Below are 12,141 nucleotides of genomic sequence, written 5' to 3'. Positions count from 1 at the left end.
TACTAGAAACACTATTAAATAATACAAAATAGAAATTGAAATGAAAATATGAGTATGGCTTTACTAATGAATATTATGATGAATTCGCCTAGAAAATTATTTAATTCTAGAATAATAAAAATTTTAGGAAATTTTTACAATTTAAATAAAAGTTGATTTGTTAATGCTTACAGTTCGAGATCCGAATATAAATAACAGGTCAGAATGATTTATTTGAAAATCGCATTTAAGATACATGGATACATGTTGGAAGCAGTGATTTTATGGCTAATATCCGTATGTAGCAATATCGGGTTAACATATTGATGAGAAATGCATGTTTGTTAATTCATCATATTTTCTCCATATCTTTCCATACGTAAATTTATGTTTTATAAATATATATTAATAATAGTATACAGTTCTAATGATAAAGAAAAAAGTGACTTTGTAGTATTCAAGATCAATGATTACAGAAATAACTATTTAGTTTCGCCATTGTGTTTTCCCGCCTCGATCAGAGAACTTTTACGTAAGTTTGTATGTTTTCTTATATCTTCGATAGCTATAGAAATAATTGAATATATATATATATATATATATATTGTACAATATTTATAACCATTCGCATAAATGATGATTGCATTATATTAACACGTGTAAACATTATATACCGAGTAAAACGAATATAATTTTCAGAGTTAATATGTAACTGCAGAATTCGAACGATGCGAATCGCCAATACAAACATCTGAATATATACGGTGCAGAGGATTAACGTTTCATCTACGACACATGTAAACGATCAATGACGAGAACTCATAGTCTTTATCAATTTTTCTACCATGAACGTACGTTTTATTTTTATACGCTATTTTCAAATTCTAGTTAGATTTACATACTTATTATTATTAGTGAGTATTGATATTTAAAAATTAACTGAGATTTCTCAGCCAAGAAAACATTAAAATATTTATCTTCTGTTGGCAGCGAATAATTAGAGATCACTTTAGAAGTAGGTTTTACCCATCTATGCGTGTATATAGTTCGCGTGAAGTTTGTCGCAAACAAAATACTCGCACTGATCACTAATATTCGCGTGCGAATACATTTGGCTGCTAGTAACGAAACTGCACGTCAAATTATTCGATAAGTTTGTTTCGTCTATCTTTAACCATTACCTTTTTATGTTTTTATTAACAATATTTATTAACAGTTTTGTTAACAGTACCACCACATACTTCATAAAATATTTATACCATACGTTACAGTCGAATATAAACACATTAAAAAGAACTATATCTAAGTTGAAAAAATATTTACGTCCGTTTAACGATTCAATTAAATTCTTAAGTGGGCAATATTAAAAGAAATCACGAGCAACGCTCGAGCGAACGGTTTCTAACTTGCACGTTTAAGAATTTTGCTATCTGAAAATAGACTAATTGACTTATGTAATTCGGTAAACTCGGTCCCTCGGTTTTCAAGTGGGAACGGAACTGTACGATTTCCACGACAAAACTGTGCACGCATTACGCGAAAGGATCTTTGATCTCGCCGGTTACACATCCGTGACAACGTGTTATATACACCCTTATCGCCAGGCGCATTTGTCTCGGGGGACCCTTTCACGAGGGGACGGATGCAGCCAGCCGAACGATTAGCGAGCAGCATCCGGCGCCGATCTAAAAGCCCCCTTTCTGTGTATATGTAAGCATCGAAGAGCCGGATTACAGCCGCGGAGATTTCAGCGGCAAACATACCGATTCTCGAGTGGTCAGAAATGGGAGGATCCCACTCGACGATGATTGACGTTTATTATACGTTCGTAAATCATCCTGGCAAATGTCCACAAATGCGTGCAACAAAAAACAAAATCTCCTCTAGTTCCAAGATCTCGAAAGAATCATAGATATTTGGAAAAGAAGCTCCGGTCAAAGAAAATTGGCGCAGGGCGGAGCCTAGAGTTTTCGTGCTCGGAAAAGCGCAGGCGATATTGCTTCCTTCGGGTTACCGGCCCTCTGATCAATATTAATACGTGACACTGGCGAGAGGGTGAACTGGTAAGACACACACATACACACCACAGTGTGTCAAGCGAAGCATGAATTGAAAAAAAGGAGCGGAAAGAGGGGCAGGACGGAAGAAAAATTATCACGCGTTCAATCACACTTGAAATGGTACATAAGATAGATGAACAACGATAGGACACACAAGCAGTGAGTAAAGGAAAGAAAAGTAAAGTAGACCAAAGTGGTTACGAGTGAAGAGATAGGCTGTTGATAAGTATGTATTTACCGCCAATCTAGGAACGTCCACAGCCTCGTCGGTGCAGCCCACCTCAATGGTTAAAACGCGATAGTATAGACCCTTGTTTCTTGCCCTAACACGCAGCATGCAATGCTTTTGTGTTCTCGTAGACTGGTCCACGGCACGTCATCGATAGAATCGTTCGCAGAAAATCACGATGACTACTGTCAACGATTCGGAAGGGCGCGGAGATCAGGGTTGAGGCACTCTATTCACTCACGTACACGCACTTTTCTTGTCGATTGTAATGCTTTAGCGATTCTCTGTACGTACACGAAGTCACAGTTGTATAATTGCCACTGTCGTTGGTATATCGTATATCGGCGTGTAAAGATTTACTTGTTTCTTAATATTACGCGTACTCGTTACTGTGAATGAAGATTCGAAATTGTTAGCATACAAGTATCGGTACAAGCGGAATCGCTACAGAACAATTCGACCTCATACGTACGATCATGATACATCCGCGTATTGCATTCTTTCAAGACCAACTGCGGGATCGCGATTTTTAGTTCTCTAACTGTTTTAGTGGTGCCCTCCTAAAGCAAGCGTAGTCCACGAGTATGCAGTATACAGAAAGTCATCCCAACTTGTATTTCTAGTAACGTTTCCACGTAGCGACAAAACAATAACAGATTATACTGCCTTTATGTCAAACGTGTTCTAATTTCTAATAAATATTAGACGAACAATTTGTTACATTAACTTTAAGCATGACATTAATGTTGATATTTGTACTGCACGTGGGTTATATTTAAACTATAAATGGGAAATTATTTTCTAAATATTAATATCAATATCCATCATGAGAGATATCCATTGTCAGTAATATTATCGTTTTAGTAAAAAGTATTTAAGGCAGAATACAATAATTTTGTAGCTATTGGTTTCTTTGATACAGATTAAAGCCGCTTAAGAGGGCACGGTAAAAAAGTATATTTATATTTTGTTTACAATGTGAAGTTTAAAGAAGGGAGACTTTGTCTATTTAACTATGTAATATAAACAATAGTTTCATTTTGATCATTTAAAATTCATATTTTGTAATTAATATACAATTTATCTATCAAATACACAGATTACATATGTAACAACATATAGAAACATCCTCGTTAATTGAAACAAAATTAGTGACTAATAAATTGGTATAATAGAAACTTATAGGTTTCTGTTATCTTAATCACACAACTGAGGCACGAATGGCAAAAAATATTGTGAAAAATTGTTTTTAATCGTTACTAGCTTCGTCTGAATCTTCAGCTAAGATTACATCGTATCCTGGTAATGTTCTTGGATCGAATGTTTTTTGGAAGCATTTTTGAAAAATGAAACGAGCCTTTTTATTTGGAGGAGATGGTGAATTTGGTACTTTGTCTTCGAATGCATCAGACTGATCACTATCCAAATTTTGTTCTTTTTCAGTTTCATTGTTACTAGATTTCCTTTTCGTTATTGTAGAAAATATAAAATTCGCTAATTTCTTTTCACTTGTAGATGTTTTATTAATGTTTGTAATTATGTCACAGCTAGATGAGGAATTGTTTTTCATTTTATCTTCAATATCTTGTTTTATTGGAAGGTTACTTACTCTATTTAGATTTTGGTTATCTCTGGTTGATGTATCAACTTGTCCCTTCGGTTCCCCCACGAAACATGGATGTGGTGCTTTAACATTACCTAATTTGTTATTGGATTTAACTGACTTATCTTGAATTTTATTATCAGATTTATTATTTTTCCTACAAACTCGTTTATTTGTTGTTCTTCTTTTTATGGATTTTTCTTGTGGTTTATTAATTAATGTTGTTTCTGCTTGACTATCTGTATCGGAACTCAATGTTGACAACACTAAGTTCACTTCAAAAGATTGATTTTTTAATGCGAATATAACTGGTCTAGAAAATATTAATAAATATTATATTCATTTGTATAATCTCATTTCACCTATGTCCAATATAAAGGAATTAAAATTTATATTACTAGTTTTTACCTTCCTGCTCCTTCAGAGTATATACTAATTGGTGTAATTGCAATTTCTGCAAAATTTAAGATGGACCTAAATTCTTTCGTACAAAAGGTAATTGTTGTTTCACTACCAATATCATATCGATCAAATTCTCCCTTTCCAAGTGCAAGTTGTGTACGTATTGTATTTGATAAACCTGTCAGAATTTTTTCATTTTATATTACAATAAACTATTTTTGTTATCTCTTAGATTTTACCTGAGACATCATCAACATAATTTCTTAATAGAAGCTTTTGTGCTGAAACTTCAAGTGTTATTTCAATTAAATGTTGATGAAAATTTTGCATTGCATCGCCTAATACTCGTGGTTGAGATGAAAGTTTGATTGATGCAGAATCCTTATTATATACAGTCTGAAAAATATAATAAAAGAAGGTAATGAAAAATGAAAATGTAAATAATTTGTTATAAATATATGATACATACTTGTAATATTTCACAATCTAAAATGGGCAATAAATGAGTCTTAATAATACTGTTTTTATACTTTAAAATAAACAAAATTTCAGATGCATCTGGCTCTAATTTAATATGACATGTTTCTACCTGTTTGTCTATTAAATGTGGAGCCTTAAATACAGTCATTGCGCTCTGCAAAATAGAAATATTACTATTTGTAATATTACATGGAAATATAATAACATTTTATTACCCTCATTGATATTTTACATTTCAATGCATCATTTTCTTGTAAGTCACCATAAGCATAATATGAAAAATAACTTTGTAGGAATGTAAAATCAGCATATGCTGAATTTGCCATATTAACAGTACGAAATGATAAAGTATTTTCATGTGGTTCTATGTACATTTCATCTCCAATTTTTGATAATGCGTGTATAGCCTTCGCTAAAACTATAATGCTTTATTATATATAAATGATATTTTTTAATACATAACAAAACATAACCTGCATGAAATCGACATACTTTTTACATTTGCTCCTGCTATAACACACTTCATGTTAAATTTCTTCCATTAAACTATTTTTTATAAATGAAACATTAAATAATTATTCGAAAAAAGTAACCGAAGGAATTCATAATATTATATTTAAATCAAAATATGGTATATCAAAGAACCGGTTGGTTAACCAGTTATGACAGAAATGTATGTTCGTATATCTGAAATACAAATTATTTATATACATAAATAATAATCATTTTATAAAAATAATCTACATTATAAGCAAATATAAACTTTGGGTAAGAATATATAACTCGTATTTAGCGCATTGTAAAAAATAGTTGCAATTAATACGATCTCGAATCTCGAAAATCGAAGTCTTATCTGTCAAACATATTTCCAATGGTGCATTTGACATTTCATTAGCTTTTGTTCTTCACAGATATCAAATGCGATAAAATAAATATTAACGCTAAAAAATATATAGGAATTCAAAAAATATTATTAAATTCGTCATGGTGAGTACACGAGGTTAAATATTAGTAATAGAAATTAATTAATTGGAATTACAAATTCCTTGAGTCTTATTATCTAACCTCACAGAAAAGTACCATAACTTCGTAAAGTTAATAAAATGAAAATATATACTATTAAAGATCCATTATATAATCTTTTTATTATATTTGCTAAAAATAATATTGGATATTTACAGCTTGTTTTAGTATTGGGAGATTTACACATACCACACAGATGTAGTAGTCTTCCAAGTAAATTTAAGAAATTGTTGGTGCCTGGTAGAATACAACATATTTTATGTACAGGTAATCTTTGTACTAAAGAATCATATGATTACTTGAAAACACTAGCCAGTGATGTACATGTTGTTAGAGGAGATTTTGATGAGGTATATTTTATTTAATATTGTAAAATATTGTTATAATTCTTTAATAATACATATTTTACTATATATTCTTTTCATTTATAGAATTTAAATTATCCAGAACAAAAAGTGGTCACTGTTGGTCAGTTTAGAATAGGTTTGTCACATGGACATCAAGTGGTACCTTGGGGAGATCCGGAATCACTAGCTTTAATTCAAAGACAATTAGACGTTGATATTTTGATATCAGGTCATACACATAAATTTGAGGCATACGAGCATGAAAACAAATTTTATATTAATCCTGGTTCAGCAACAGGGGCATATAACCCTCTTGACACGTAAGATTTTATGTTAATAGTATAAAGTAAATTTTGAATGCTACATAATATACTTATAAATTTATTTTATTATTTATTTTATTTCATCATTATATTTACAGATCAGTTATCCCATCTTTTGTTCTAATGGATATTCAAAGCTCAACAGTTGTAACTTATGTCTATCAACTTGTTGGTGATGAAGTAAAAGTTGAACGAATTGAGTACAAAAAAAATTAAAATATGTAGGAAGATTAAAATGTAAGATATATATCATAAATTGAAAATGGAATTTCATAGTGAAATTCAAGATTAATCTGTGTATAATCCATATAAAATATTACCTGTATTATCATTTAAGCATTTATATAAAAATTTAAATTATACACTGCATTTGATATAAATAAAATGGAAATACAATATATAAGTTACAGCATAATATTTTTTATTTAGTAAATATAGATCATACTTATATAACAATTTTTACTTTTTCATGGTATGCATTTATTCAAAAACCATTCATTTTTCATGTTACATTCATTTAAGTAAAAGTTGTCATAATCAACTAAATTTAGTACCATGCTTCGTGTCACGTACGCTCATTTACGTTCATTTAAGTGTGTGTATAGACATACATATTAACGTGTCCTACTTCAGTGATTCATTGAAATTTTCATGTGTGATTAGTATCCGATCTTTACATTTTCAACTATTCCGTTTTTATATACTAATTTTATTTGTGTCTGAAATGTACTGATCAGACGTAAAATTCTCTAGAATTACGATAAAACACGAAATTAAGCATAGACGTAATACAAAGAAAAATTTAATTAACTACATACACAAGTTTTTGTTTTTTTACGTTTACTATGTATCTTTTTTTACATAGATTTGAGTATTTTGGTCGAAAATTGTCTTTAATATCAGAATTATACGTAGCTAGATATATACATGAATTTTTACAATTTCAGCAGATTCTAGCTATAAATTGATTCTTTAAAACTTAGGTTTCTACGGGAGCGAAATTTTTATTGATATAAATCAGGAAAAGGAATATGATTTACATATAATTGATATGTTAGTTCATATATTATTAATATTCAGGTTTAGAGCAGAGCATTTTCTAGTGTTTGTTTTCTTCTTTCGTATCTATGTAGTTATGGTGATATATACGCCTATGGGTTTTATCTGTGAAAAAAGAGAACGTGCATGGACCCTCGTACGAGGCAATCGGATTATATACATGTATCCCAAATGATAAAGGGGGGGGGGGGGGACAGAGCACTACGTGTTGTAACACATGCGCAAGGGACAAAGAGGGGAATTTGAGACCGACCCAACAAAAAGGGCCCACTGATCTCTGACGTTTTAGTGTTAAATCCCAAACGATTTTAAGTAGAAGGTGTTTTGTGTCACGTATAGTTTGCTTAAAGTTCACGTTAAAATGACAACAACATTATTAAGAACTGGTCTACGATTTTTAATTTCCAACAAGTGCTTTAAAAAAAGAGCTATTTCAGTTTTATGCTATGGAATACCAGAAAAACAAAATATTTTACTAAAATGCAACCAGGTAATTTTCTTTGTATATTACAAAAAAATAGTGAGTTTAATTTATAACAAATTTTTAATCAATTACTTTGTTTTAAAACACTTTGTATTAAAAATGATGTTAATATGAATAAAATATTAATAAATAAAATAAATCATTTTAAAAAGTTATTTAGACGGAAAATTTTATTTAAAAAAATAAAAATTATATTTTGAATCATAGATAGCAAATTTTTCAAATTTTTAAAAAAAGGATATGTTTATTGAATATATTTAAATAGTTTATATAATTATTTTCATCTCTTTCAAATTGTTTTGGAAGATCTTCAAGATTCAAGGGCGATATTACGTATTAGTTTTATAGGCGTAGAATATTATAAATACATGATATTGTACTCTAGTTCGTGCATGTAAACATATATACTATGTATGGATAAAGATAATTTATTTATAGAATTTTTAATTAAAAAGAATATTAAAATTATACTAATGTTATTAATAGTAGAGTTACATATATTCTTAATTGTTCTAACTTATTAAAGATAAGTTAATTTCTTTTCTTTCTTTTTTTAATCCAGACTCTTTTTGGAGTCTATTGTTAGGAATTCACGTTGCATCGGAGTTCATTGAACGTATATATTTACATCATATATTTACGTTGTAATGTATTCATAGAGTGATACAATATCGTAATCTATCTAATTAGATATAATGCAGTTGTCATAATCAGTAACAACACACAACAATTTTTAGAACAACTTTTTATTTATTAAGGAATATATAAACTAAATGTTTTATTTCCAGTATTATAAAATATCGCCGCGAGCGAGTAGTATAAGAAGCGTGCATCAAACGGGTATCTCAACTTCTGTAAGCGAACAAGAAAGTGATAACGATTCTGACGCCGAACAAGAAAAAGTAAGATACTGTTTAAAGTCTTATTATTTAAGATATTGTAATACAGTAACAATTTAATACCAGTCATTTATTATTATTTTTTTAATATGTGGTAACTAATCATTTAATAAAAAGTTATTTAAAATATTTTTATTTATCAGGGACAATCACATTTTTGGAAAAGGAAAATGCGGACACTACATAATCATTTGGATGTTAATAAAGATGGAGTTATCGGTCACGACGATTTTATGTTGCTCGCAGAAAGATTTTCTGACTTGGGGTACTTAACTCCAGAATCAAAAATTGAATTCAAAAAATTAATGAATGTAAGTCAGTCTCTTTTTTATGTATTCTATGTATCAAAATGAAATAGTATATAATACTTTTAAGTTATTTATTTATATACAGGAAGCATGGGAAGAACAATGGGGAGAAATTAGTCCGTATAATCTTATTTGTATCGATAAATATTTGGAGCAAATGCAACATGTTCTTAATGACTCATCATTAAAGAGAAAATGTCATTATTTTTTGCCATTTTTATTCAAAGTATGTTTTTAAAAATATGCATTTATATAAATTAACCCATTGAGGACGACATACAATTCGCAATTTCTTTTTGTGCGACGGACGATATTTTGTGACATATAGGTTTCCAAAATGAGTTAAGAATGCATCAGTAATCGTACTTACGATTGCTTGACCATCAATTACTTCATCAGAATCACTCTCATTTTCACTTTCTACTAAATTTCTACTAGCGATTTCCTGACTTGTTGAAGCCGTACTTAATTGCAAGACGACTGCTACAGCTAAACTGCGACTCCAGAAAAGAATTCGAAAGATTTGGTCTTTACAAAGATCAAAACATTATTACGAACATTATTACCAGCCATCCTTGAAAAATGTTGTGAAATACGATACCTAGACGTAGGAAAATAAATGACGCGACGTATCAAGCATTCGTACGACACGCGACGCGACGGTCCGTACGCTGCACGAACTATGGCTAGTAGGAACGAAACGAGAGACCGTACAGTGTACAGACGCCGTCCCAATGGGTTAATATGTGTTAAAAAATATTTTCAATATATCATTAAATATAAAATTGCAGGCAGTGGATAAAAATCGAAATGGTGAAATTTCTGTACAAGAATTTCAGTTATTTTTCCAATGTTTAGGACTCACACATGATGTAAGTAGAATTGCACATTCAATTTTATGATTATTAAAATAAAAGTTAAATAAATGAATTGATTAAACTGAAATATTTATTATAGGATGCAGTTATTTCCTTCAGTCATATTGATATTAATGATGATGGTAAAATTAGCTTTGAAGAATTCATAACATTGGGTCGTGAGTTCTTCTTAACAGAAGATCCAACAAAACCCAGTAAATATTTCTGGGGTCCTTTGGTAAATTAAAATTCTCACTGCAATCCCATAATTTGTGATAATACGATACTATGTATTAATTATTTTTACTTGTAAGATATTTGAGTTATAGGATATAAATTTTTATACTTTTATACTATATATTAATTTGTTTACCTATATACAAAAAACTGTTTAAATAAAAGGACTTATTAGTGTAATGGGTAGAACTTGTATGAAACTATTTTTGTTAAAAAGTATAACAGTTTAATTACAAATATAAATACTCACTTTTACAAATACATGTAATTGTATGAAAATAAATAAACCAATTATTTAATTATTTTGATTTCCTAAGAGAAAACCCTTCACCAGTGAATGCTTTGAATTCATCTGGGTCTTTTGCCTATAAACATATAATTGGTTAAAGATAAAGTAACATACAAATGACATTTCAACTTACCTCTTTATTATTAACAGGTTTACTAATGCGCAAGAACGTAAGTGTTCCTATTTTATAATCATAATCTGGTATTCCTCTAACATAAGCCGGTTTACTTGTAGTAACTTCTGGTTTTGCAAAATCTCTACGTTTTTTGCCATCTAGTCTATTACCTTCTCCTTTGAATGGCACAAAACCAGATGGTGCTGGCATTAAATCTGCAGGATCTACTACATTTTCATCCTTTTTAGTCTCTTTTTCTACATATCCCAATGGTGGTGCAAATTCAACGTTCATATCACATTCTATGATAGTGACCGCTGGACCTGGTCTTGTTTCCAAAACACACATTTCATATATTCTTTGATTGTATTTTATAGCAATAATGTCACCTGTTGTAAGACAAGCAAAATTTCTTAATCCATTTTCTAAAACAGCTTTAGGATTTGTGATGTCTAAAAAATCTTCGGATTGTGGTTGAAAACGTGAAAATGTTGCAACAGGTAAATTTACACTTTCAACATTTATTAATTCTCCTTCTTGTAATAAAAGATTGTACATCATCTGTAATCACATTATGATAATTGTACATTGAATTGGGCTATATATTAATCTAGTATTCTTAGCTAATAATACAAAAATGAGAATATAAACATACCCAACAAGGTAAATAAACTCTTCCTTCATCCGCAACAAACTCTAAAACTCCACAATGAGTAATTCTATTGGTTTTTTCATTACTTAATCTGAATAACATAGGAAATCTAATATTTAATCTTGTGAGATGCTCTAAAGCTGAGGGTGGCATGATTACTGAAAAAAAAAAAAAAAACACATTATAATCTTTTACTTGTTCAGTGAATAGATTACAACATGTTATTTAGATATATATACTTTTCCCTCCACGTTCTACATCTCGTCGATATGTACCCGGTAACATTGACACAGAAAAACATCTATAGTGGTTGTTGAAAGGTCTGACAATCTCCGGAAACATGTTAAATCCAAACTGAAAGTGAAAAGTCATGTTAATCGAAACAACATAACCTTATTTTATTAAAAGAAATCATCGAACGGAACATATTCCGTCGCTGTTTGTCGTTTCTCTCTCAGGTTTTCCTTACCATATTTGCGTATTTGTTGCAGCACTCTTTCGAAGACTTATAATTAATAGAATTTTTTTAAAAGCGTGGAAATTTAGATTTACTTATCACTATGCCATACGCATAAATACATAAACAGACTCAACTTATGCATATCTATCAGAGGTGAAGAAATATCGATAGTATATCGATTATTATCGTTAGTCTTCGAAATGAAAAACTAGTGAAAACTAGTGAAAGCTAGTGATATTTTTTCTATAACTGTCGATAGTTCCGATATTATTTTGAATATCTTTAAATTTTTTTTTTTTTTTTATTTTATTTTGGTTATTTTATAATTTGTCCTT

General features: G+C 30.0%; 5 protein-coding genes across 13 annotated transcripts in view; 2 read left to right on the top strand and 3 right to left on the bottom strand.

Moving 5' to 3' along the window:
* The window catches only part of LOC132904824 (GTPase-activating protein skywalker), a 43,906-nt gene extending 41,099 nt beyond the window's left edge, over positions 1-2,807 (bottom strand). For all 4 annotated transcript variants that reach the window (XM_060955578.1, XM_060955580.1, XM_060955579.1 and 1 more), the window contains exon 1: positions 2,278-2,807. The gene's annotated coding sequence lies outside the window, so the exon portion shown is untranslated. The remainder of the gene's footprint in view (positions 1-2,277) is intronic.
* Positions 2,808-3,157: 350 nt separating this feature from the next.
* On the bottom strand, positions 3,158-5,412 carry LOC132904828 (cell cycle checkpoint control protein RAD9A). 2 transcript variants are annotated; one of them, XM_060955587.1, is made up of 6 exons: positions 5,246-5,412; positions 4,969-5,171; positions 4,743-4,907; positions 4,513-4,669; positions 4,280-4,451; positions 3,158-4,184 (listed from the first exon to the last, which is right to left on the bottom strand). In XM_060955587.1, the coding sequence occupies exons 1-6, from the start codon at positions 5,277-5,279 to the stop codon at positions 3,518-3,520; spliced, it is 1,398 nt and encodes a 465-aa protein (XP_060811570.1). In that variant the 5' UTR covers positions 5,280-5,412; the 3' UTR covers positions 3,158-3,517. The 2 variants fall into 2 exon arrangements, with proteins under 2 accessions (XP_060811570.1, XP_060811571.1); XM_060955588.1 differs by lacking the exon at positions 5,246-5,412 and having other exon boundaries at positions 4,986-5,110.
* Positions 5,413-5,535: 123 nt separating this feature from the next.
* On the top strand, positions 5,536-6,849 carry LOC132904847 (vacuolar protein sorting-associated protein 29). 2 transcript variants are annotated; one of them, XM_060955632.1, is made up of 4 exons: positions 5,536-5,740; positions 5,935-6,126; positions 6,208-6,443; positions 6,545-6,849. In XM_060955632.1, exons 1-4 carry the CDS (start codon positions 5,738-5,740, stop codon positions 6,660-6,662), a joined length of 549 nt encoding a protein of 182 aa, XP_060811615.1. In that variant the 5' UTR covers positions 5,536-5,737; the 3' UTR covers positions 6,663-6,849. The 2 variants fall into 2 exon arrangements, with proteins under 2 accessions (XP_060811615.1, XP_060811614.1); XM_060955631.1 differs by lacking the exon at positions 5,536-5,740 and having other exon boundaries at positions 5,842-6,126.
* A 976-nt stretch (positions 6,850-7,825) lies between these two features.
* Positions 7,826-10,300, top strand: LOC132904845 (sarcoplasmic calcium-binding protein). Its single transcript, XM_060955623.1, has 6 exons — positions 7,826-7,995; positions 8,778-8,891; positions 9,032-9,199; positions 9,282-9,422; positions 9,988-10,068; positions 10,154-10,300. Exons 1-6 carry the CDS (start codon positions 7,867-7,869, stop codon positions 10,298-10,300), a joined length of 780 nt encoding a protein of 259 aa, XP_060811606.1. The 5' UTR covers positions 7,826-7,866.
* On the bottom strand, positions 8,730-11,972 carry LOC132904840 (ubiquitin recognition factor in ER-associated degradation protein 1). Of its 4 annotated transcripts, none has more exons than XM_060955614.1 (5): positions 11,586-11,733; positions 11,350-11,504; positions 10,713-11,255; positions 10,541-10,655; positions 8,730-8,841 (listed from the first exon to the last, which is right to left on the bottom strand). In XM_060955614.1, the coding sequence occupies exons 1-4, from the start codon at positions 11,716-11,718 to the stop codon at positions 10,590-10,592; spliced, it is 897 nt and encodes a 298-aa protein (XP_060811597.1). In that variant the 5' UTR covers positions 11,719-11,733; the 3' UTR covers positions 8,730-8,841; positions 10,541-10,589. The 4 variants fall into 4 exon arrangements, with proteins under 4 accessions (XP_060811597.1, XP_060811596.1, XP_060811598.1 ...); XM_060955613.1 differs by lacking the exon at positions 8,730-8,841 and adding an exon at positions 10,123-10,316; XM_060955615.1 differs by lacking the exon at positions 8,730-8,841 and adding an exon at positions 11,816-11,972 and having other exon boundaries at positions 10,494-10,655; positions 11,586-11,700.
* Between the last annotated feature and the right edge of the window lie 169 nt (positions 11,973-12,141).

Source organism: Bombus pascuorum, chromosome 3 (assembly GCF_905332965.1).
Source record: "Bombus pascuorum chromosome 3, iyBomPasc1.1, whole genome shotgun sequence".
Lineage (NCBI taxonomy): Eukaryota > Metazoa > Arthropoda > Insecta > Hymenoptera > Apidae > Bombus > Bombus pascuorum.
The sequence above is the reverse complement of the archived record's forward strand: the minus strand, read 5'-3'. Positions and strand labels throughout refer to the sequence as shown.